Source organism: Myxocyprinus asiaticus, chromosome 11 (assembly GCF_019703515.2).
Source record: "Myxocyprinus asiaticus isolate MX2 ecotype Aquarium Trade chromosome 11, UBuf_Myxa_2, whole genome shotgun sequence".
Classification (NCBI taxonomy): Eukaryota; Metazoa; Chordata; class Actinopteri; order Cypriniformes; family Catostomidae; genus Myxocyprinus; species Myxocyprinus asiaticus.
In genome coordinates, this window is record NC_059354.1 from 42,306,692 (window position 1) to 42,333,772 (window position 27,081).

At 39.9% G+C, this 27,081-nt stretch overlaps 1 protein-coding gene across 1 annotated transcript in view; it reads left to right on the forward strand.

Annotated features, from left to right (window-relative positions):
- Nucleotides 1–7,858: 7,858 nt before the first annotated feature.
- LOC127447903 (collagen alpha-1(XVIII) chain-like) overlaps nt 7,859–27,081 on the forward strand; it is a 131,187-nt gene continuing 111,964 nt past the window's right edge. Inside the window, exons 1-2 of the mRNA XM_051710076.1 lie at nt 7,859–7,993; nt 8,114–8,187. Of these exons, the coding sequence (XP_051566036.1) occupies nt 7,983–7,993; nt 8,114–8,187 (85 nt within the window). The 5' untranslated portion in view covers nt 7,859–7,982. The remainder of the gene's footprint in view (nt 7,994–8,113; nt 8,188–27,081) is intronic.

Below are 27,081 nucleotides of genomic sequence, written 5' to 3' on the forward strand. Positions count from 1 at the left end.
GCTCCTAACAGGATTCAGCCGGTGTCAGCCGGCATGGGAGGTGGGCGCGCTAACAAGGAGGCTAAAGGCTACAGCCTCTAGTATCAGTTGCTAGTGCACCTCTTAAGACCAGGGGAGTGAGGTTTACACATACCACACAGCTATCACATACAGCTGGCTCCCGTTACACTCACCCCACTAAATCTCACTCCCATCCGGGTCATGGCACCACTGTAACTTGTCCTGCTCGACCCGCTCCAAGCGGGTTCAAACCAGCGTTAGCCAGCATGGGAGGCGGGCATGCTAACGAAGAGACTAAAGGCTACAGCCTCTAGTGTCAGTCACTAGTGTGCCTCTTGAGGCCAGGGGAGTGAGGTTTGCATATACATATTCGCCCAGCTATTACGTACCAGCTGGCTCCCATTTCATAGACTCTTCGATGTTAAAATACTTTCTTTTATCCCAGCTTAATATGCAGAAACAACTCTAAGTAAGCAGTTTGTTGATTTCCTTGAAAACTGTAAACACTGTAGTGTCTCTATGGCACTACCGCCCGGCACAGCAACATTGACACAACCAATGCATTTGAGGTGGCATTATCTGTTGTTCGGCCAATGGCTAACAGAGGGAGTATTAGGGAAAACGGTTTTAAATATTTTCTTTTTTTTTTTTTTGCAATTCCACATTTGGTGATTCTAGAGGCGCAGAAATGACACACTTTGGTTGGACAAACAGGTAGTCTGGCCCCAAACTCATGCCACTGGTTGAGCCAGTGTTTTTTTTATGTCTGGTCCAGTGAATTCACTCAAACAAACAACTTACAATTTCATTTGGTGCTGCTAGTGGCACAGAAATTTCTCACATCAGCTTTCATGCAGTCTTTGTGTGGTTTGTATAATGTGAAGTTTAAGTTGCAATTCTGTCATTTAAAAAAAGCAAAGGGGTCAAGCAAAAGAGAAACAAATCTGATCTTGTCACTGTGTGGGAACAATATAGTATGTGTACAGAGGCTTTGGGTTTTGTTCATTCAACACTTCCATTGAGTTCCTCCTATGCTTCCAGTGCAAATTTGTCTTCCAGATGAACTTGTCACCATTGCTCTTGAGAGAAGCATAACCTGCAATATAGTTTAACTCGGGCTTATTTGACATACCGTGCTTCTGCAATGCAAGGGATAAGTTGAAGTCCATTGAGAGCAGAGTGCTTCTCACACATAAAGGTTAATCACTCCTCAAATATGTGTCAGATTGTCTGTCGCTCTCTGGTATTCTGCCAGTTAGAACGGTCTCATAAAGTTAGAATCCAGATAAGGCAAACATCCAATGAGAGCAAGACGTGATAATTTTTCAGATTCTTAGCTACTGCAAATGTTCTTTCATGACACTGTGGGCAAACATATTTCTATGTAAACATTGACAGATAAAACACAAAATATTTCCGTTTTCTTTCAAGTCAAAGCTAGACCACACATTCTTTGCAACAAGTGCAATGTAAGAGAACTGTTGCCTAATCAGATTTATGCACCAGTGTGAATCAGAATTGGGTCAGTAAGAGTGCAGCTTTTGATTTCCCATTGAGGTCAGTTTTCTTGGAACAGCAGGTCAATGGGAGAGGAAGAAGACCAGACACACACACACACACACACCTAAGATTTTAGGAACAACCACTGGCACTCACAAACATATATATGCATATACCAGTTAAACCACCTCATCAAAGCATCTCCAGCATGTTCTGATTATGGTTAATCTCTCTCTGAGTAGAAGAGAGAGGAGATGGGGAGGATCGTTGAGGTGTCTGATTGTAGTTGAGTTCAGTCGCTGCTTCTGGAGATAAAGGTGTGATCAGCAGATTTTGGGCTGCTGTTGTAACACATTCCCAGCCCTGATCAGCTTTGCATTTCTATAAAAGCAAAGAATGCATTAAGGGTGAAGTGTGTAATTTATGGCCCCAAGCGGCAACAAAAGGAATTGCAAGGGCAAACAACATGGCTCAAACTATGGTGTGAGTTTGAGGCAGATCCACCTGTTTGTCAAAAATATGGAAAGCAGGGTAGTGTTTGAAACTAATTTTAGTGATGCTAGTGGCACACAAATTAAACACGTTATATTTAAGAACATGGTAGTGAAATAAATGTGTAGATACAGCAAAATAACATATAAAACACAGCATCACAAAATTGACTCAACATAATGGTGTCTGTTAAAGGTGGAACTGTTTCTCAAAACAATGGCAGGAGTGATATTTGAGAAACCTTGCTCAAAAGTGATTATATTACAATTTTGTTTGGTGTGATTTTATTTAGGCAAATACTGTTTTATTTGGCTATGCTATACAGTTATATTTTTCACAAGTCTCCAAGCTATTACTGAACTGTCAGAAATATTGTGTTTGAAAGTTATTCATTTGGGAAAATATAACTGTACTGAAAAAAAAAAAAACTTAACATTGTGCCAGTGAATGGAATGCAATACCATATGGATTACACAGTGTGTTTGCTGTAAATTTAAAAGGATCCTGATAACACATTTAAAAGATTACACATAAGAGGCAGCATTTCTTCACAATTATCAGTGCTTTCGCAGTTCACTTGCTGAGAAGAAAAGCAGTTCTAGGCATACAGTATATGGTGAATTTCATGGGAAAAGACTTTTGAGGTTCAAACCTCAAAGTGACTGTACATCATGCACTTACAGTACCATGAATGAGAAAGTTTGAATTTAATGAGAGCATGTTGGTTAATATTATTGTAATTTCCTTCCACAAGCATTCTTTAAATTAAATTGTATATACACTTTAAGAACCATTTTATTTACTTATTTATTTTTACTTGCTAAAATAAGTGAGAACTAGACTTAGAATTAACCTTTTAGACACCGCTGCACTGCACATGTGCTAAAGAAACAAACAAAATCACAGGCCTCCAAACTTTATATTTTATATTATGCATCATTCTTTAAGGATCTCAAGTTTACACTATCTTGACTAAAAACAGTTCAGCATAAAATGAAAAAAAATCTGTCATTCACGCTCATTTAATTCCTGTATACTTTTATTATTTCTGTGGAATACCAAAGGAAATATGAATTATGAAGAATCTAAAATAATAAATAAATAAATAAATAAAATTACCATAAAAGAAGTCTATGCACTATATTCCACATTTTCCGAAGATCTGAAGTCCTACATTCTTCAAAATTCTCATTTTGTGTTTCACAGGAAAAAATAGCACATGAGGGTGTGTAATTTATGAATAATGTTTTTGGGTGAACTATTCTTTTAATTCAAATTTCTTACAAGAAACACAATGAATATGTGTTTTACAGGAGGCTATTACGCCCTACAAAGCAAAAACATAGCAATTATGCCAACAAAGAAAAGGAGAAAAATGGCTTTAATTTTTTATTTTTTTTATTGTTTAGACCAATTCAGATTATAAAATCATCTCACTCTGTTTTCTTAATTTTCTGAATTTGGGCATAGTTGTTAGGCCTGTCATAAATCATAGTTTAACAAATCAGATTTGGTTAATTGATTTTGACAAAATGTGTAGTTTCTACACTTTGCCTTTGCATGAGTTTTGTAGGGCATTATTATCCATCAAAGAACAAACAGTGGATCTTCTCAGATCATTTTAAAGTTTGTTCCACCTGTCAATTGGCTGCTTAGACTTGAGTCTTAGTTGGGTTCCACTTGGTGATTGAACCTCTCCATCTTGTCTGTCAATTGTTGCTCAAAATCCTCTTAAAAGAATAAGAGGGTCATTCTTAAAGTGACTCATTCATGTCTTCCAGCTACACTCTAATCACTTCCCCCTTGATTCATATTGTGCTGATGTTCTGCCATAATCCGCAGTTCTGTTTCTAACACAAAATCCTTTCTATTTGGGAACATCAGTCATCAATTACTCCTCTATATGAAGAGAAATTTGTCTGAGCTAGTTGTGGAGTGGATTTCATATTTTAACTTTTAGAATAGTGACTCAAATTCCACAATATGACATTTGAGCAGATGACTGATGTGTGTATGAGGCTGTATTCTCAAAGAATTTGATTTGGTGGTGTGATGCCACAGTTAGGACTTGAAACATGACAATGGGCCAAATTGTTTGAACACTGCATTCTTGTCTGACATAATTTTAGTGATACATGTGCTCATGTAGTTTTTGCAGAAAATATTACCCTCAGGGCAGTGAATTATGAGAGTATTTATTTTTCCAAGATCTTTTCCCTATTTAAAACTATGAAAGGGATATTGTACTGTACCGTCAGTCATTATTCCAAACGAAATTCTGACAGGGTGATCTCACAGCTATTTATTAATTATTATAAGTTATTATTATTTATTATTATAAGATAATGGACATAAAATGTTAATTTGATTTTAATATATTTTATCCTATGATATACAAAGGCTGCAGAGTGCTACAAGCGAACTCCTGCAACTAGAACAGCTAGGAAATCATTGTCTGGGACAATGGTCATTTACACAGTTTAGAGACTATTATATAAGAACACGACCATAGTTTGCCATGATTTACCAATCAGAATCAAGTATTACATGTAATAAATGTTTCATATCTGACTTCTTGTACTTTTAGTACCTATTATGTTACTGGATACTCACATGCATGTTCGTAGTGTGTCTCAAACTACGGATATAGGCCAGGGTTTTAATTATTTTTGTGAGGCAATGGCTAACAATGACATGCATGAAAGAATCTTGTTATCTGATCATAGAATCAGGACAAGGGCCCTCTTGCCCCAGGCTGGTTAATGTGCATAAATCTGGTAGCTGTTTAAGTGCAAGAAGTGAGCCTAGGCGAGTTTAGTCATTATTACCAGTTATTGTGACAAAGATCTGTTAATATTTTCAGAATACTGACTTTAGTCACCAAATTTATTCTCATTGACTTTTGCAGTCCTATTAGACATTATTAATGTAATGTAGAACATTGTGAAACATTTTTATTTAATTTTATTTGCTGCAGTGTTTTTTAAGCCTTATGAACAAGAAGGTGCATGTGATATTAAATTTATATTAAATTAACTTTGGACAATTTCATTGCTCAGAGGTTGCTCTTTTATAGCCCAAGACATAATAGAGTTCTCAGTTATGTGTCATTTCAGTATCTACTTTGTCTCAGATGTCTCTAAAATGTATTAAAAAAGAGAAATTAAAATAGAAACAAATGCAACAATTATTTACAAATGGTAAAAGTACAGAAGTCAAGTAAAGTCAAGTCATTTTTATTTGTATAGCGCCTTTCACAACACACATCGTTTCAAAGTAGCTTTACAGAAAATCATGCATTAACAGAAAATGAAACTGTTATATATATATAATGTCTTAGAGTCATCATTGTGTAGTTTGATAAAATACGATTGTGAATTGTGTTTAAAAATAAGTAATTAAATAATAATTGTATTTAGAAACCCAGGGAGCAAGCCGAAGGCGACTGTAGCAAGAAACACAAAACTCCATAAGATGTTGGTTAAAGTAAACTGCCATTAGGTGGTAAATGGCCACTGGCCAGATGATGATCAATGACCAATGTCTGATCCCTCTGTCATATTCAGACTTAAACTTGTGAAGGAGAAACCCATGGGCCTCAACACTTTACACGCAAATAACAATCATAGTGACAATCATCAAACACATCAATGAGTACAAATATGATCCTTGAATTAATGCTACATGACAAATACCTTAAAGTGACAACAAACACAACAACCAACAGCATAAATAAAAGCAGCAAACAGTAAAAGAAGAAAAGACAGTAATTTGCATAATTTATTCATGCCACAGTGCATGATGGGAATCTGAATACATGAGCATGATGTGCACATCTCTTGACTTACATTTTTATTTCAGCTGAATAGTTTTTCTGAGTTCTGAAAGTTGTAATGATTAAATTGTATCTGTGTCATGTGAATGAAGGCATTCTGTTCTTTTTAAAGTGTGATTATGATATTGCCTGTGGCAGGGTTGGGAGTGTTACTTTTGAAATGTATTCCACTACAGATTACAGAATACATGCTGTAAAATGTAATTTGTAACGTATTCCATTAGATTACTCAAGGTCAGTAACATATTCTAAATACTTTGGATTACTTCTTCAGCACTGGTAGATTTTTTCACTTGTTTTGACTATAAAAACTCTGCCAGTACAGTAAGACAAAATACACATGTTAAAAATGCATTCTCTGAAATACCTAAAAATTTTAAGCAGTGTTGTTTCTAAAACAAGATAAATCAAATTGATCCTGTTTTAAGGATTTTTAGATATTTTTACAGGAAAACAATACAAAAATTATTATCAAGAATATGACTTTTGCCCTAATATTAAAGGTCTTACTATATTATTTTAACTTAGCGTAAAGATGACAATTTACTCAAGGTTTATTTCTATTTCTTCTGCTCCAAATTTACTTCAAATTTACTTCTCTGTCTGCTCGTATGAATGTAACACTACACAAGAAAGTGTTTCACCGCTGTTCAAGTGCACTTTGGATTGCATCATATATATGTATAAATGTTTTCCATCTGAAAGGACTAAATATTAAATGAAACAAATGACAATAAAAGGCAAAGTAATCTCTTCAGTAATCAAAATACTTTTTGAATGTGACTGTATTCTAAATACCAATGATTTAAATTGTAACTGTAGTGGAATACAGATACTTATATTTTGTATTTTAAATACGTATTCCCGTTACATATATTTCGTTACTCCCCAACCCTGGCCTGTGGTTGTTCAAAGATTTCAGTAAAACGTGAGAATTTATCTGAGAATTTATCACAAGTTCAGCCAATAGAAACTTGGACAATTTACATATCTCAATAAGATCAATCCAGGGCAGTTATTCTAACTTTACATTTTAAGTTATGCTAAATAAAAGACAAAATCATTTTTCACAGGCTATGTTTGAATGGCCTTCAGTAAAGAAATAGGCATTCTGTTTGGATAATGGTGTAATTTCGGCATCTACCAGCAGGGGCTAACTGCTGAGGCTAGTTAGTTACATGACCCCCTGGACTACACAGGCATTTCAATTGGTCAAACTGACATAAAACTCATACATTATAAGACAACGTTTTGGACACATCTAGTAATTCTTTATTGTTACTTTTTTATTGTTACCCCCACAATTTTAGAATAATATTAAAATAATCAGTTGAATTTAATTACAGAAAATGGAAGCATGGGTATTCTCTCAACCAATTTTGAGAGGTACCTGAGATGTTTTTTAAACTATATTCAATGAGTTACCATGTAAGCCAGGCACTTGTTGGAAGCTTTTTCTTCACAATTCAGTGCAACTTATCCATGACAAAAAATAAAATAGTTTTGTAAAAAAAATTCCATATGAAAGTAAAAATTACTATATACTATATTTGTCTACAAACCTACTTTTAAGTACAGGTTTTTAGATCAAAAGGTTTTTTACTGTTGTTTTTGTACATCTTTATTAAAGTATTGATCAAGGAACAATACAGTAACAATTACCCATATCCAAATGGTTCCAAATTAAACACATTGACTGGAATCTAAATTAAAGCCTACAAAATTATCAAAAATATAAAAATATTTTAAAAACATTATTGATAATTATGAATCTTTAAAACTGATCATTAATAAAACAAAAATCAGACAAAATTGACAGACACTGCATAAATAAATTGTACCCCCCACCCCACTGCTCCTGCAAAAAAAGTCCTCTCTGTGATGCTGAGAATCAAATTTCTAATGGCTGTGACGTCAAGAAGGACTGATGCAGGTAGCGGGTTGGCGTAGGAAGGCTTTAGGACCCGGGGGAATTTCTCATGTAGAACTTTCCTTGTGTGCTGCTGCCCTCCGTCTCATTCATCACTGCGGCTCTCGGATAACTCTCACCGGCTGTTGCACCGGCGCGGGGTGCTGAAGAAGTGGGAAAAATTTTCATCCAAATTTCAACCAGGATTTCATGTAGCTGTCGGAAGGATCGGTTTTTAAAACTGAAATGGCAAAAAGGTACAAGTGGAAATATGCTCTTTTAGCGAGGCTTTTTTAATTTTATTTATTTATTTATTTTTTTAATGATTATTATTGTTAAAGTTAAAAATGAAAAACCGATATGGGTCATCGTTGCAGGTGTCTCACGTTTTTGGAGCCGCTTCTCTGGTATATGTGCATCGCTCTGTCGCCGGCTGCAGGGCAAAGGAGAGGTGAGTACAAAAGATCCGAGAGATGCTGGACCAGTGAGAAACAGATGTTGAGTAAAAAGACTTGTTGACAGTCGTCAATATCTGTAGTGCAACAAAGCTGTGAATGAAACTTTTAGGCATCAAAGGGTTCGTAGCGATTTTGTAGACTGTTGGGATCCAGACAGCATTGGGTCAATATGCACATGTGAGAACTCTTAATTTATTATGTAAAATAACTCTATCTATCTATATGTCTATCTATCTATCTATCTATCTATCTGTCTGTCTGTCTGTCTGTCTTCTTTTTTTCTCCAGTGTTGCAAAAATATTTTGACTTCTAGAGTTGCTTTTTTGTGTGTTTCAATTAGGTCTGTTTAATTTCCCCCTCTGGTATGCTTTTAGATAAAACAAAAAAATGTCTGTGGTCTCTGTGTCTTTCTCAGTTACATCATGAGGCTTAGCTTGGACTTCTCAAAGTCTTTGCAGTGGTTGTGATTTGTGGGACCTGCCTGCACCATACAATAGAGTTTTGGAAGTAATATTTAATGCACAGTCTCTTCCGATGTGTATTATTCTTCTATGACTTCAGTTGCAGACCTGCGTTTAATTAAGAAAAGCTCAGTCTATTTCTTGTACAGCTGTTGTGAACAAGCAAGCCTGAAATCGAGAAAATGAAGAAACTGAGAACCTCTTTATAAATATTTGATTTACTATCACTATTACTATTAATCATTATTGCTGTCATCACATTACAGGGGCGTACTGCACAAACCTAGATGTGGGTGTAAGGGGCCTCAATTGGCTATTTAGGTTATAAGTATATTGTCCTAAATAATATTTACCTTGTAAGCCTATTTCGTTGTTTGGATTTACAGATTTTTAAAGCAATGTAGGAAGCAGTCAATTATAGGTATGTCAGAATGAAAGAGGGTGAGATACTGCACCCTACATGATTATGAGAGGAAGGTGACTGGGAGATCAAGTGTGTAGTGTGTCCAAATTAATGGCTATATGATGGGTCTATTGCACTGTGTTACTGTGTGGTCCCTGTCATCAACTTGGCATCATGGTTGTTAGTAGCATGAATCTTTATTATAACACTTTTCCACATTTAAGTATAATAAGTCTTCAAAACTTTGAAACAACACCATTGGAATATGAGCATGCAGTGACCAAAAAAAAAAAAAAAAAAAACAAACAAAAAAACTTTAATCAAAACTCTCTATTCATCCTTTGCCTGGATTACAGTTCTGCGCACTCTGGGCATTTCTCAAACAGCTTTATGAGGTATCCACCTGGGATACTTTTAAAAACAGAAAGAGTTCCCATAAATGCCTGGGCACTTGTTGGCTGCTTTTTCTTTACTATCCTGTCCAACTCATCTATTAAAATAAACAAATGTTTTGTAGTGCTTTTGTAAAGAAATTTTAATGGAGACACAATTACATGTGTCTAAAACTTGTTTAAAGCATAAAAGCATATATCTTTAGATTTAAAGGACTTTAAACTCACAAGAAACGTAAGTTCTGTCAAGTGTGTCCAACCTTTTGACTTTTAGTGTAGTGATCACAAGCTTTCAGCAGTTTATCAGTGAGCAGCACTATCATTGAAATCATCATAGATCAGTTTCACATTTTCTGTGTAAGAGACTGCCATTGTGTTAGGACTGCAGGAGTATTGACTACCTTCCTGTGTCACGGAGGACTTTTCTTTTGTTGTGCATCAATTTGTGGCACATTGGCTGATCATGGCCTAAACTGCACAGCAGGCAGGAGGGGAACAGCTGAAAGAGGACAACCCACTGGGATATTTAATCGCTGAGTGAAATTCTGCATTAAAAATCACAGCAAACAAGGCTTCCCACCTGCTGTATATAGATGCCTAAGCAATAGGAGGCAGGAAGGTCCTGTTGAGAGCTCTGTGGTCACAAGTAACGATACGCTTTTACCCAAAACAAAAAGATTTCTCCATGCTCATACCTGGAGACCAGACAACCTTCATGACCTGTTCTCTGTTCAGTGCTTTAGTTAGAACAGTTTTTCTAAGTTACAAGACAAGAGGGTATCAGATTCAGCAGGTTTCAGATGTCCACATTGAAAATATGGAATTCAAAACCTGATTTAAACCTGGAAATAAACAGAAAATGTTGGATTTACCAAGAAGTGTTATGATGTAAAATGAATAAGAAATATGTAAGGTTTGTGCTAATTCTAGATCACTAATTAAATTATTGTAAATTTGTGACTTTTACTAACTCCTATGTGTGAAAGGTCATATTTTCTTGCTTCTTGAAGCACATGGAACATTCTCAGATGTTGGATTTGCACAAACCTGTGCCTGCTTATGTGCATGCTGTGATTAAAGCAAAAGGGTGACTTATCAAGTATTAAGAAATAAAAAATATATTAAATTAGAAAAATGCTAAATGTATTACTACAATGTCTATTAATAGTGAATAATGGACATTCGAAAGTAGAGTGGGAGTTGAGAAGCGAATATTGTCTAACACCTGTTGATCTACCTCAAGACTTTGGTAACTCTGACACCTCCAACCACCTGCCTTGCCTGTAGGTACAGTACTTGGTTTTTGATGCTGCTTAAAGCTGAAGTGTATAGTAAGTTAGAACACAACATTTTACTCTCCCAGCTTATGCAGAGACAGCTATAAGGAAGCCATTCGTAGGTTGATTCCCCTGAAAAGTGTAAATATTGTGGCTTTGTGGGGCTATCAAAATTTTTTTCTGTTTGTTTGAGCATCCCAACCAGCCCCACATCGCAACATTTGTTCAACCAATGGAGCGAGTTTGGGGTGGGACTATCTGTTAGTCCGACCAATGGAAGGCGGATAGAGTATTCGGAAAGTTATTTTTGCACTTCAGTTTGGTGTCACTAGTGGCACAGAAATTACCTGTCACCCTTGACTTTATTTATGATTATTATTATTTATTTATGATCTCATAACTTTTACATGCTCTTCTTTAAGACTTTACAAAATAGCAGCCACATTACTATCCTCAAGCGTATTTATTTGTTAAGTCTTGGAGTTCCTCCTTGTGTTGCATTTCCATGATTATTGCTGGGGATTAGTTGATGAGGTTAGAAAGGGTGGATTAAACAAGATATGTCATGATGGCTTTAAATGGCAGGACTGATGCTAGATTTATGTTAACTGTCTAAACACGTTTTACTGAAACCTTTGAACACCCACAGGCAATATCATAATCACACTTTAAAAAGAACAGAATGCCTTCATTCACATGACGCAAATACAATTTAATCATTACAACTCTCAGAAGTTCTTATGGTTTAATGTACCCTTTTAAACAGATGATCTATGGCCTGTTTGACAAATGGGCATGATCCAATTGTGAAGTGTGACCTTTTAGCCAATGGCAGAGTTATTTAGATCAAAGGCAGTGCTATATAAAATAAAATAAAAAAACGATTAAAAAAAAGGGATGCCGCAATTACATTTTGCTGGTTGCCTGGTTTCTATTTGTGTGGCGTTACACAAGTTATTCCTGCCAACTTTGAAATCTCATTGGTCCAAAATCCTGCTCCACATAATTGTATATTAAACATAAAATTTGTTCTGATTGGCAAAGATTCTATTGTATTGTTAGAATTTTGTAAATATTCAATATGTCACCCAGTCGTAGACTCTCCTTCTTTCAGATTCTTAGCAGACTCATGTGAGGCCCATTTCTCTGGCTGAGAAGTGTTGATGCAGACATGTGAATTGGATTTTTCTTTAACCCACCAAGGGGAGCAGTGGAGACTGCATTATCCTGTGAGTTAAATGGGCTGTATTTCACCCACTTTTACCAGAATGGGAGCCCCTGGGATCAAGAGATGGTTAAGTGTGTGTGTGTGTGTGTGTGTGTGTGTGTGTGTGGGAGTCAGTGAATGAAATAGAGGGAATGTGTTTGTGCACCTCTGATGTAACCCATCAGTACAAAGAATCTGGATTTGTCATTAAACTGGAGGCATTGTGATCTGGTAACAGTTGATGCTAATACTCATATATTCCATTGCAAAGGATTTATAAATGAGCTGACTAATAGCTCTCATTCCTCTTTTCCACTCTCAACATTTAGGCAACATTGAGGCATCTCAAACTCATTGCTAGTGTTTCAGATATGTACTGTAACTGTTTATGGTCTCAACCCCACACAATGTTCTCAGGAGAGGAATAATAAATCAATAGTTCATAATAGTGATGGACCGATATGGGTTTTTTAATGACTGATGCTGATATCCAGAGAGTAGGGTGGCCGATGGGCCGATACAATGCCGATATATCACAAAATATAGCAAATTGTTATAGTAAATAACAAAAACATAAAATTGCTAAAAAAAAATTTAGCACTATATTTATTCAATTTCACACAAAACTTTAACATTGTAAAAATAATACTGTATTTTAAATAGTAGATAGCAGTTTCTTATGATTTCTGTTTAGTCATAACATTTTAATAATTAATTTTCCCACAATCAAATCAATTGTACATACAGTGCATAGTGAATAAGACATTTACTCAGCGCAGGTGAAGTGCTTTTACTTTGAAGTTGCACTCACGCTCCTGCGGATCTAGTAAAAGCAGCAATCTCCTGACAGTTTAAATGGCCTGGATCACCAGCTTGGAGTGACCATCATGATTTGTGAATCAGAGGAACTTTTGATCCCGATACTGAAGTTTTGATTCTGGCTGATAGAATACGCTTCAGAGGAAGATATTAGATGAGCGCTCGACGGGAAGAAAACACTAGATTTTCGTGAGGTTTGTGAATTACATCTGTTTAAACTAGATATCTGCATATTTGCAGATGGTATATAATAGAAGTTTTATTGATATTTGCCTTTTGTCATTAGAAAAGAAAGTTAAAAGTGACAAGGATCTGCTGAGGAGAGGCTGATAGAATACGTGCTTTGGAGGTAGATAAATGAGCACTCCACAGGATGTTGGATCTGCCCAAGTTGTGTGAGGTTCGTGAATTACATCTGTTTAAACTAGATATGTGCATATTTGCAGAAGGTATATGTATGATATTAGTTTTATTGATATTTGCCTTTTTTATCATTAGATAAGTCAGTTAAAAGTTACAGGGAACTGTTGAGGAGAGAGAGGGAGAATGAAACAGGTGAGCACTTTAACATTATGAGCTCAAACGCGTCTGCCGCAGCTCTGATATGTGGACCGTTTAAATGAGACTGTGTTGCAAACCGGTCTATTATTGTAGTAACACCATGGCACGTAACAACAAAACGAACCGTGACTGGTTGTTTACATGTCTCAGTCACTTCACATGTAAGCAGCCGATTTTCAGCTCCCTCAATATATATCGATATATCGGTTGACCGCTAGTTCATAGCTATCAAAACGTGTAAAAAAGTGTAAAAAAGTGTAGATGACGTTAGTAATTTGGTTTAATTCAACAAATTTCAATACGTTTTTAGATTGGTCATCAAGTGGCTACAAGAAACAGTACCAAAAAAATGTTATCATACAAATGTAAACAACAAATGTACTTAAGGTCAAACACTAAAATTCATAAATAACATAAAACAAATTGTGGTTGGCACAAACTGTGTTTACTGTATCTATATTGCAAGTGAAACTGTATTTAATGCAATCTGTGTTATATTTCCTTTATGTTGCATAGTTTTGTTCATACATGTCCATGAAGGCATCTGCCTAAGTTGGCTAGCTTCTACCAAGTGACAGATACATTTGCTCTATTGATATCAACAACAAAAGATATGGGACACGTTTTGTCCTTTTTAACAGTTGATTTATTTTGCTTTCCTAACCACATATGCTTGTAACGTTAGTTTCATTTTATTATTTACATTTCGAGTAATTTATATTTTGAATGACACGTGGGGGAACTAAAATTTCTGGTAAAGGAGTTCACCCAAAAATGAAAATTCTCATCCTTTACTTACCCTTATGTCATCCCAGATGTGTGTGACTTTCTTTCATCTGCTGAACACAAATGATGATTTTTAGAAGAATGTCTCAGTTCTGTAGGTCCTCACAATGCAAGTGAATGGGTACCAACATTTTGAAGCTACAAAAGCACATTAAGGCAACATAAAAGTAATCCATATGACTCCAGTGGTTAAATCCATATTTTCAGAAGCGATATGATAAGTGTGGGTGAGAAACAGATCAATATTTCAGTATTTTTACTATCAATCTCCACTTTCACTTTAACATTTGTTTTTGGTGATTAACATTCTTTGTGCATATCGCCACCTACTGGGCAGGGAGGTGAATTTATAGTAAAAAAGGACTTAAATATTGACCTGTTTCTCACCCACACCAATCATATAGCTTCTGAAGATACAGATTTAACCACTGGAGTCTTATTGATAACTTTTAAGCTGCCTTTATGTCCTTTTTGGAGATTCAAAATTTTGGTACCGATTTACTTAAATTGTGAGGACTTACAGAGCTGAAATACAGTATTTTTCTAAAAAAGTCATACACATCTGGGATGGCATGAGGGGGAGTAAATGATGATAGAATTCTTTTTTGGGTGAACTATACCTTTAACTTGCCAGGTGGGTTTAGTTAGCGACCAGTGTGTGCCTGTAATCTCAGAATGACCAACTATTGTGTGATTAATTGGCCTGTCTGATACATCGGTCCATCGCTAGTATTGGTAATTTGTTATAAATGTATGCATGTTGAAATGTGAGACTGTAATATGCCAGATATAAGGGTGGGGACCGCAGTGATGAATGGAAGCTGACTGCGACACATCTGTGTTTAACAGCCGTGTTTTGTAAGCCATTCACAGTAATCCTGCAAGAACAGAGGGTACTGCTAACTTTTAATGACAGGAATGAGAACATATGTTACTCCTTAATGCTTGTCATTTTTATTGATCCACACAAGAGTCGGGGGGCTTAGAGAGTATGATTTTTAATAGCATGCGATGTGTAATAACTGTGGTGTAGGATATATTTTATGAGGAGTGTAGTGTACAGAGGCGGCATGTTTAAATTCATTTAACACCTGCTTTTGTTTGATACATTTAATTTATAACTTATTGTTTTTTATAATACACATGATCCCTAGAAATGTACATCACAATAAACTAAAACGATTTGGCAGTGGTAGATACAGTAAGGTCCAAAAGTCTAAAAATTCTTCTATTTTGCAATTTACCGGTAAAAAGTTTCACTACAAGTTATGTTTTAACATAACATTTTGAGTAAATAGTTGAATTAAAAAGGCAGACGCTATTTGCACCCTGGTGAAAATGATGTTATATTCTATTTACACCCCAGTGCAAATAGTGGCAGATATTATTTGCACCCCAACCCTGGTGCAAATAATGGTAGATACTAATTGCACCCTGGTGCAAATAGTGTCAGTTACTGTTTGCACCCATATTTAAATACTAACACCTAGTATGGGCATCACTGCAGTGTGTTAATTGTGTTTATTTAGAGTCCGACAGACACACTACTTCAACCTCTACATCTAAACCTAACCTTAACATTACCTTAGAAAAAATAACCTTGGTTTTACAACAGTATCCATGGTTTCACGCAGGAACTAGTGCGATCGACAGGCCTCGCCTCCAGATCAAACCCTTCTCTGCACTCTCCGACCTTCACAGTGACCAAATCACCGTGATGAAATCAACATTCATATTCATTTTTATCTATTATTTTAAGTAGTATAAAAGGAAGTATTAAGAGTGGAAACAGGAAATCGGGTGGGGAAAAAGAGTGAGACAGAGCGCGTATTCGAATCGCGGTCGCTAGAACAACATTACACGTTCACACACCATCTTTACACCTCACGCCATTGTAGCGACATCTATTGGTTAGTTTGTTGTATATTTCTGTGGTTCCACTAGACTATTGGGATGTGAATAGCTGCTCTGTGTGGCAGATGCTATTTACAGGGTGCAAATAGACACTCGGATAAAAATTTAACATGAGTTTCAGACTATTTTAGGATTTGGTATGTCAACGTTTAGCTTTAATGATAGCATGTAAATGAGCTGGCATGGACTCCACAAGTTTATGCAAAATCTGATGATCCATGTTATCCCAGCATGATTTCAGAATGTTCCAAAGAGCATCTAAGTTGCTTTACTGGAAGCAAGAGAATCTGACGTTTCATACAAAGGAGTTAACATGGTCAAAGTCACAAATTTGCTTGTATTTGATTAGTGACCAAAACAAAGTGCAGAACATTAATTATTTCTTCTTCGTTTTACATCATACATTTCTTTGTTTGAAATGTTTCCAAATTTTTATTTACAGCTTTAAATGAAGATTTCCAGATTGGTCTCAGACTTTGGACCCCACTGTGTATAGTAGAAGCCTTGCCAATTATGTTTTGCTAGCTGGATCACCATTTTAACTGGTTTCTTTATCTGTTTTATTTGGCCGCAAAGTTAGATTTTCTCTTTATTTGCTTGGCACAATGAGCTATCAGTTGTCCCACCAGTGCTTCTGTGTTCTCTCAATAAAAGCAGGTGTGCACTGTGGTAATTCGGGAGGTCAGAACTGAAATGTCTCTCATTTTGGTTCCATGCCATGAATGCAGCTCTGTCCAAATTATATTTTAAAGAGACAATTAAGTTTATTCTAACTGTTGAAGTAGTGATCTTCAAAGCTTTTATAGCTTTAAACCACATTAGGGCGCAACAATGACCACCCACTTTTTCCTTGGCCTTGGTTCCAGAAGTTTTTTTCCTGTTCATTTTCACCATAGCCATTAAAGATCTAAGCCATGAACCAAACAAGTCTGAGATGAGTTTAAACTTTTCAGAATATGATTTTTAACAAAAATGTATGTGTACATTGGAAAAAAGACAAATTGTCATTGATTGTCATTGATTTTAATTGTAAAAATTGATATGTAAAGTTTATTGCTAAATATCCAGACATACTGTATACAAATATATACGCAAGTAGATTAAGAGTGTATGGAGAGGACTTGATTAAATTCTAAAATTCTCAATGCTTATTGGGGAGTTGGCGATCTGCTGAGCTCTTTTAACGCTATTTTTGTTTCCATGGTAACAGGATTATGGATAGCATATTATGCTAATTTGGCAATTAAACACGCTTTTTACAAATTAACTTAAAATCACTGACTTATGGATTCTACAGAAGCATATTTAAGCACTTAATGGTAGGTGTGCTTTAAACAACATGATCACGTGGGAAGTCGGCATGCTGTTTCCGAAAGTTCCGGTACCCTAGAATTGTCAATTGACATGCGGAATTTCCCACCAGACATTTTTGCATCGGTTTCAATGTGTTTACCTTCCCACGTTGCTCTACCGGTAGCGTGTTGCATCAGCCTATACTCCATACACTTCCCGCTTTGGCCACTGGGGTCAGTGTTATAAATTTCATTCAGCATATACCAATTTTTGCTAAAGAAAAGTCAAACAACTCTTTCCGATTTTATTGTGCGTTCGGGCTGAAACGTTTACAGATTATCGCTAAAAAATCTGTTTATTTGTGAAGGAAATTTTTGGGATTTATACTTCTGAAAGCCTACTGTTGCACTCCATATAATCTTGATAATATTTGTGAACATGCATACGCTACTGACTCACACCATCATTTTAGCAGATAGCTTTGATCTGACTTTGCTGTAGCATGTCCTCTTCCTTTTCAGGGCAAGGCTCTAACCGCTAGCAGCTGTTGTTTGTATTGTTTCATGAAGCATCTGCCCTCAGTGTCTGTGCAACCCCTCCCCCCCCCCCCCCCCCCCCACACACACACACACTGAGCTTGAGCACTTTAGTGCCAAAAACCAATAGGAAATTCATGATTACAGCTCTTGAGTCACAAAAGGAAGATTTGCAATAGCCTTTGCGGCTGGCACCCTACAATCATCTTGACTAATAGGCCACTGAGTGGCCTCTCAGTGCACCTGAAGTCCTTCCTGGCTAGGTTCAAACCCTTACTTTTTTCTCTCTTTAGCTGTAACCGCAGCAGCAGTTTAAATGTACGGCATTATTTGACAAATGACAGGCCAATGGGTTCTGTACACATCTCAAATTCCTTGAAAATACACCTGTGGTTTAAAGGGCATCCAAAGCAAATAAGAAAAAGTTGATTTTTGGGAAATCGCAGTATTGAGACATAGGCGCTGTGTATACTTTTATTATAAAAGGCATATTGTGAAATTGTTTAACTTCCTATTTGGGTTCTACAGATAGTGTCTTGCTTTTACAGCTGCTGTGGAGAAGATTGTGTTGATAAGGAGGGGCAGAAGGGTGGGGTTGGGAACAAATGCACGACAATGGCAATGTTGTAAATGGTGTAAAGTTGCAGTGCAGTGGATCTGATGTGAGTGGAATAGAATTTTGGCTTGTAGTTTGTGCGACAGCTTTAATGCTGTTTGGGAGGTCTCTTATCCATTGATCTACTGAAGTAACCTGACCATTTCAATCTTGGATTCCATAATGAAGTGTAATGTGAAGTGACATATAATACATAATATTTTGTCCTGGTCTGAATATGAATTGTGGGTTTAAAATAGTATAATAAGGTTCATTCGTGGAGGAGGGTGAGGAGGAAGCGGTATTTTTTTAAAAAGGTATTTTATTTTCACAATTAAAGAAAATGTCACACTCGACACTGTGGGCTGCATGGACACACACATACATGCAGGCTCTCTCTCTCTCTCTCTCTCTCTCTCTCTGGGGTTTTGGGCAGCCTTTTATCTCCCCGCCTCTCACTGTGATCACATAAATCACGTTTAGCAGCAATTTATCTCAGGTAAAAACCCTTACCGCTTCCTCTCTTCTCAGACGAATGCTCGGCCACGCCCTCGCCCCCACATACCCCCACCGCCCGACTCAGGTGCAAACTCCCATAGCCGAGCTCCCCTGTTATACAGCTGGGACTGACGTTCTTGCGCCTGTAGCAAATTCTCCTGTGATAGTCGCCCCAGCATGTGGAGTTTTGCTCTTAGATCAAGAACGTATTGAATTACAATTTGGCTTTGTAAAGATCCCTCCTCCCAATTTTCCTTCATGACGTCTAACATGCCACGCCCATATAACAATTCAAATGGGGAAAACCCCATGGAGGCTTGCGGGACCTCTCGCACTACAAATAACAGGGGTTTGAGCCACTTATCCCAATTCCGAGCCTCTTCATGCACAAACTTACAAATCATATTCTTTAAGGTTTTATTAAATCGTTCGACCAAGCCGTCCGTTTGGGGAATGGTACATGCTTGTCCGAATCAATTTAATACCCAATAATTCGTACAGCTCGCGTAGTGTATGTGACATAAAAGCCATACCCTGAACAGTGAGAGTTTCTTTCGGAATCCCCACTCGGGAGATAATTTTGAAGAGTGCCTTCGCAACACTACGTGCTGAGATGTTGCGCACCAGCACTGCTTGCGAATATTGTGTTGCATAATCCACTAGGACTAACACAAAGCGATGTCCGCGTGCGGTCCGTTCTAATAGCCCGATGAGGTCCATGCCAATTTGCTCAAAAGGAACATCGATCAATGGAAGAGGGCGCAATGGCACTTTTGGAGTGGCCGGCGGATTCACCAGCTGACATTCATGGCATGCCACACACCACCAGCGAACATCCCCGTGAATGCCCGGCTAATAAAAATGGGCCATGAGATGGCTTAGTGTTTTCCACTGTCCCAAGTGACCAGCCATCAGATTATGATGAGTGCCTGGAATAACATTTCCCGACGGCTCTTTGGTACCAACAGCTGGGTTGTATTTTCTTGTGTGCAAGTGTCCTGTGGCACGCTATATAACCGATCTTTTATAATTGAAAAGTATGGATATGAGAGTGCGATGCCTGGTTGGAGCCGTTGACCATCAATCACAATCACTTGGTCAAAGGCATGTCACAGGGATTCCTCTCTTGACTGCTCTTGTGGGAAATCCCCTGCTGGGAATTCCCTAAGGGCGAGAGAGGAAGACACCTCCCCTTACCCAGCGTCAGTCTGACACGGAGCAGCCGCAGATGGCTTAGGCCACACCTCCCCAGCCTCGCACATCCCACATCGATTCATTTTCTCACAGGACCCATCCACACACAACCCCTTCAATAATGAGCAAAAAGCTGGCCAATAGGTTCCCAAAATTAGTGGATGGCTGAGGCGAGGACTAACCACTGCCTCAATATTATGCTTTTGTCCCTGAATATTATGGTGATGGTCACTACAGGATAATCATGAATATCCCCGTGCACACACCACACCTTTAACCGATTATTTGAATCCAATGCCCCATTTTGAACCAAGCATTGATGGATGGAGGTTTGAATCCACCAAGGCTTGGTATGTACTCCCCTCAATACTCACGGGTATTTGGTACGTCCCTGCTTGATCGGAGGAGGTCTGTGGGGTGTCGGGGACCTGGATCAAGGCCCCCACTTCCATTACCGGGCACTGCTCGTGGCCATTACCCGGCTCCCCGCAACTCCAGCCCAAGCCTCCTGCCCACACTTGTGGCCGCGGGCTCCTTCACCTGGGATGAAGAGTGGAGAGAGACAGGGTTAGGAGGAGCATTAGACCCCCAAGCCCAAGATGCTGGTTTTGGAGGAATGTTTCCCCGAAACGGAACAGGACTGAAGGGGGGGAGGGGGGACAGGGGAGGTGTCATTAGTGGCCGAAGATGGTTGCTAGCGGGGGACCGCGGCGTCAATGGGATCATCGACCAGGTGGTACTGGAGCAATTAGTACATCAACTGCCAAAAGGGATGGCGGAGTGAGTCCAGTGCCACTGCCCGGCGTCACTGGAGGAAGCTATCTGGCTTGCGGAGGACCACATGGTGGCGATCCCGAGGGCGGAAGAGCCCTCCCTCTCTCTCTCTCTTCCCCCTGTCTCATACCCCTCCCCTATCTCCTCACGTTCTGCTCTCTCTCCAGGTCCCGTTCCTGCCCCACGCAGACGAGGAGGACTTCAGCCACGGAGACCAGTTCCCCGGGTGTGGGAGGCGACACCTTCCCCTATTCCAATGCCCCACCGCTCTCCCCCTCAGGGGGGGCGCCCGCCGACGCAAGTGCGGGCGTAGCGCCTGGGCCGGCCTGCTGGAGGTGAGGAGGCCCGGGCCACTTCCGAGATCAGTGCCCTCTGATGGAGCTGGGGATGGTGGTGCGGGTCTCTGACCTCCCACAGGCTGCCCCCGACCGGGCCGGAGTGTACCGGATACCGGTAAGTGTCAGGGGGGTACTCACCAAGCGTGGGTGTAATCAAACCACTATCCACCAACACTTGGTTCAATCCGAGGCATTGGTCACAACTAAAACGGTGAAGGTGAAATGTGTACACGGGGATATTCACAAGTATCCGGTGGTGACCCTGACGATTAAATTCCAGGGGAAAAAGCATAGAGTGGAGGCCGCGGTTAGTTCCCGCCTCACCCATCCGCTGATTTTGGGGACTGATTGACCTGACTTTAGAGCTTTATTAAAGGGAATTTGCGCGGATGTGTCCTGTATGAAGTTAGGGAGATGTGCAATGTGCGATGCTCTGGCAGGGGAGGTGGAGCCGGGGCCGTCCTCGACAGCTCCACGTCATAATGACGAGAGAGGGGGAGAGGCTGCAGCCCCTCCCTTTCTCTGGAAATTCCCTGAGGGAGATTTCCCTTTGGAGCAGTCGCGAGACGAAACCCTCAAACACGCCTTTGACCATGTGAGAGTCATCGATGGTCAACGACTCCAGCCTGACATCGCCCTTTCATGCCCCTATTTTGCAATTATAAATGAGCGGTTGTATAGAGTGACACAGGACACTCGGACCAAAGAGGATACAACCCAACTTTTGATTCCAAGGAGCCGTCGGGAAATTGTATTCCAGGCGGCTCATTATAATCCCATGGCAGGTCACTTAGGAGAAAGGAAGACACTGAACCTTCTAATAGCCCATTTCTATTGGCTGGGCATTGGCGGCGATGTCCGCAGGTGGTGTGTGTCATGCCGCGAATGCCAGCTGGTTAACCCACCGGCCACCCCAAAAGCGCCATTGCGCCCTCTCCCTCTGATCGAGGTCCCCTTTGAGAGAATTGGAATGGACCTCGTCGGGCCATTAGAACGGTCAGCACGTGGACATCGCTTTGTATTGGTCCTAGTGGAATATGCAACGCGATATCCGGAAGCAGTGCCTCTTCGCAACATCTCAGCACGCAGTGTTGCGGAGGCACTCTTCAAAATAATCTCCCGGGTGGGGATTCCAAAAGAAATCCTCACCGATCAGGGCACAATGTTTATGTCACGGACACTACACGAACTGTACGAGTTGTTAAATATTAAATCGATTCGCACCAGCGTATACCATCCTCAAATGGATGGCCTGATGGAACGATTTAATAAAACCCTCAAAAACATGATTCGTAAGTTCGTGCACGATGATGCTAGAAATTGGGATAAATGGCTCGACTCGCAAGACTCCACTGGCTTCTCCCCATTCGAGCTGCTGTATGGGCGATGCCCACGCGGTGTGCTTGATGTATTGCGAGAGGCCTGGGAGGAGGGACCTTCAAACAGTAAAAATGAAATTCAGTACGTTCTTGATCTTAGAGCAAAACTCCACACTTTGGGGCAGCTAACATAGGAGAATTTTCTCCAAGCTCAAGAACGACAGCGCCGACTGTATGACAGGGGAACTCAGCTAAGGGAATTTGCACCGGGAGATAAAGTGCTTGTATTGCTTCCCACATCGAGCTCTAAATTACTCGCCAAGTGGCAAGGACCCTTTGAGGTCACACGACGAGTGGGAGATCTCGATTATGAGGTTAAACGAACCGATAGAGGGGGCGCACGTCAAATATACCACCTCAATCTCCTGAAATTGTGGAAGGGGCGGTTCCCGTGACGTTGGCTACGGTAGTTCCCAAGAAGGTGGAGCTCGGACCGGAGGTGAGTTCAAAATATAAACAGTTCACCCCGGTCATTTGCGGAGACCACCTCTCACCGAGTCAACTCACGGAGGTTGCTAGGTTGCAACAGGAGTTTGCGGATGTGTTCTCCCCTCTACCGGGACGTACAAACCTCATCCATCACCACATCGAGACCGAGCCGGGGGTCGTGGTACGTAGCCGCCCCTATCGATTACCCGAACACAAGAAGAAAATCGTTCGGGAAGAATTGGATGCGATGCTTGATATGGGGGTAATAGAAGAATCCCACAGCGATTGGTCCAGCCCAGTTGTTCTAGTGCCTAAGAGCGACGGGTCTGTGCGATTCTGTGTGGATTATAGAAAAGTCAACGCGGTGTCTAAATTTGATGCATATCCAATGCCTCGCGTTGATGAGTTGCTCGATCGGTTGGGCACTGCTCGTTTTTATTCGACATTGGATTTGACGAAGGGTTATTGGCAGATCCCCTTGACACCAATTTCCCATGAGAAAACCGCCTTCTCCACACCGTTTGGATTACACCAATTTGTGACACTTCCGTTCGGTTTGTTTGGGGCCCCGGCTACGTTTCAGCATCTCATAGACCGAATCCTCAAACCGCATTCAGCTTACGCCGCAACATCTGAGGGCGGTTCTGAAATCGCTGCGCCGAGCGGGACTCACAGCGAATCCGAAGAAGTGCGCGATTGGACGGGTGGAGGTACAGTATCTGGGGTTCCACTTGGGCCACGGGCAGGTGCGTCCCCAAATTGACAAGACAGCGGCGATTGCGACCTGCCCGAGACCCAAGACCAAAAAGGGGGTGAGACAGTTCCTTGGGCTGGCTGGCTATTATAGAAGGTTCGTACCTAATTATTCTGACGTCACCAGCCCGCTGACTGATCTCACTGGGAGCTCCAGACCCGGTCCAATGGACAGAGCAGTGTCAGCGGGCGTTCACGCAAGTTAAAGCTGCACTTTGCGGGGGGCCGCTTTTACATTCACCTGACTTCTCTCTCCCTTTTGTTTTACAGACAGATGCTTCAGACAGGGGGCTGGGGGCCGTGCTCTCGCAGGTGGTGGAGGGGGAGGAGCGCCCGGTGCTGTACATTAGCCGTAAGCTCTCATTGAGGGAAACTAAGTACAGCACCGTAGAAAAGGAGTGTCTTGCCATCAAGTGGGCGGTCCTCACTCTCCGATACTACCTGTTGGGGCGGGCCTTCACCCTCTGTTCCGATCACGCCCCACTCCAGTGGCTCCACCGTATGAAAGATACCAATGCCCGGATCACCCGTTGGTATCTGGCTCTTCAGCCGTTTAAGTTCAAGGTGGTCCACAGACCCGGAGCGCAGATGGCTGTCGCCGATTTCCTTTCCAGGAATGGGAGGGGAGTGGTAGGCAGGCCGGATGCCGCCCCGGCCTGAGTCGGGCGGTGGGGATATGTGGCAGCGGGGGCGTGGTCAAGCATCTCTCCGGAGAGAGAGAAAGCGGTAAGAGCGCTTACACCTGAGTTAAATTATGTCTAACACCTGTCTCTAATTTCAGTAAGCACGGGGAGAGCGGCATAAATAGAGCCACACAGCAGTTAGACGAGAGAGAGAGAGAGAGCCTGGGCACGGACTGTGAAGTCAAAAGTTATTATTATTACAAAGTTGAGAGTGCATTTTGTAAGCTAGTTTGTGGATGTTTTTAAGACTGTGTTATCCAACAACGTAAAGCCCTGAGAGTGTGTATGTGCTGCAGTGAGGAAAATAAAAACGCCTACCTGAACCAGGAAATCTGCTTCTCGCCTCCTCCTTCCACTGAGAAGTGCTACAATATGTTGACACAATTCAGTATTGATGTGATTCCATCACAACTGTCATTTTGATATATCGATGTCCTATTGTTTTATAATAATAGATTGTATATATTTTCTGTATAACCACGTTACGTTACTCTAATGAATGGAGCTTTTTGCATTATCTTGAACATTGTCTAGCATTCATTTCATGTGTTATCATAGTTTACCTTGCTGAATAATTACAGATGAACATTATGTCAGTTACTGGGAATCAGCATACCCAACTTTTAGTATAAAGAGAAGATCGTTGAAATTATTTGAAAGTTATGAAGCAAGGTAGCTTGCAATTTGTCAGCGTTAGCAGGCAAGATCAAGTTAGCTAAAATTACACAGATCAATCCTAATGGCACTATATTTCACATGCTTTGCAATTATGTAAGCTTACCTGTCCAATAAGAAGAATGCCAATTCAGGGTCGGTTTTGATCCCCAAAACCAAACGAAGTTCCCTCCAGGAATCAAATGTCCTGCCGATGTTCACTCTAGTTTTCGCTCGACCACTATCACGTTCCCGCTTAGCCAGACGGGATTCAGTAAATGTTTTTTTTTCTTTTTTTTGGCTTACTCAGAGTTTGTGTAGGAGTTGGTGTTGTGCTGGGAGCTGGATGTTTGCTGGATTTCATCTCTAAGATAATGTTACCTAGTGTTGCAATTTGTTGATGCTTTTGAATAGCGGAAGAGAAGCTACTATCTGAGGCAAGGCTCTCGGGAGCGCGCATAAACGTCACATCCTTTGGATTTTCCCGGCAAAAGCGACCCGCTCCCTTCCTACAGGCTTTAATAGGCAACCTAGGAAGTCCGGGAAGGGCTCATTTTTTAAGTTGCGTAACGAGCCGTTCACACATTAGCAAAAAAAGGTGAATGTTACGTGAAAAATGTTACATATTGCACCTTTAAAGAAAATGTCACACTCGACACTGCGGGCTGCACCCGCACACACACACATGCAGGCTCGGCTCTCTCTCTCTGGGGTTTTGGGCAGCCTTTTATCTCCCTGCCTGTTACTGTGAACATAGAAATCACAATTAGCAGCAATTCATCTCAGGTGAAAACCCTTACCGCTTCCTCTCTCCCCAGACGAATGCTCGGCCACGCCCTCACCCCCACAAATAGATGCATAATCCAGGGGAAAAATATAGTACATTTGTGCATATATATAGATCTATATATTCAAGATAAATGTTTTTTGCATTTTCATTTATATTTAGCACTTATTTATCAGAAACTTATCCTAAGCGCAAGCATTTTATTATATAGGAGCTAACAATATTAGCTGTACCACAACAGTCTCAAGAATAAACAGGTACACACAGAGTAGTACAAAAGTTACCACTATACAAAATATATTTAATTTAATTAAAATAAATTAAAAACATGACATTTGTAGTTTTATTGTTTTCCTTGTTCATATAAAACATACAGATAAAATATAAAGTATATGATATTTTATTTGCATTTAGATAACATCATGATTTTTCTGATTTGAACTACATGTTTGATTGCACATTTTTAAATAGATAATTAACAAAGCCTAGAGCCATCTGAAAAGGATTTATAAACCCTAATTGTCTCTCTGTACTTTCAATAATTTTCTGCCTTCTAAATGACAGCTGGCACATGAGTGCTGTTTTGAATAATTGTTCTCTTGAATTATGGTGTGTAATAATTACATTGTGTGAGAGCTGACGTTGGTTTCTCTTGCCTGCTACCAATCATTTTGACATCACATGGTGTGATTTATTTAATGGCATGCAGACAAGATTGGGTTTTCATGTTTTCATCATGTTTTCATCATCTTTGTCTCAAAACACTCATACTTGCCAGTTGTGAAATAAGGAGTGGGTGCAAAACTGGCCTACTACCACGGTCTTAAGGTAAATTAGAATATTTTAGAAAAATCATTGTGATTTTCACAGTGTTGGTTAATTGTATGATTTATTTCCAATCGGTTACTGACAATCGGTTCGTGCTGAGAGGCTGTCAGTAGGAAATGGTTTCCATGCAGACCAGGGCCTCGTTTCCAAATAGCGATTTTACAAACATTCATTATTTTTTAAGTGTGTTTCCCAAAACCGCACTTAACGTGAACGTGCAAGGATGCGCTTTAAGTGCTACTTAAGAGAGACGCTGTCCATAAACGGGAAGTGCTGAAATGTGACTGTATAGTGCTGCTCGTCATTGTAACTTCATTATATTTGTG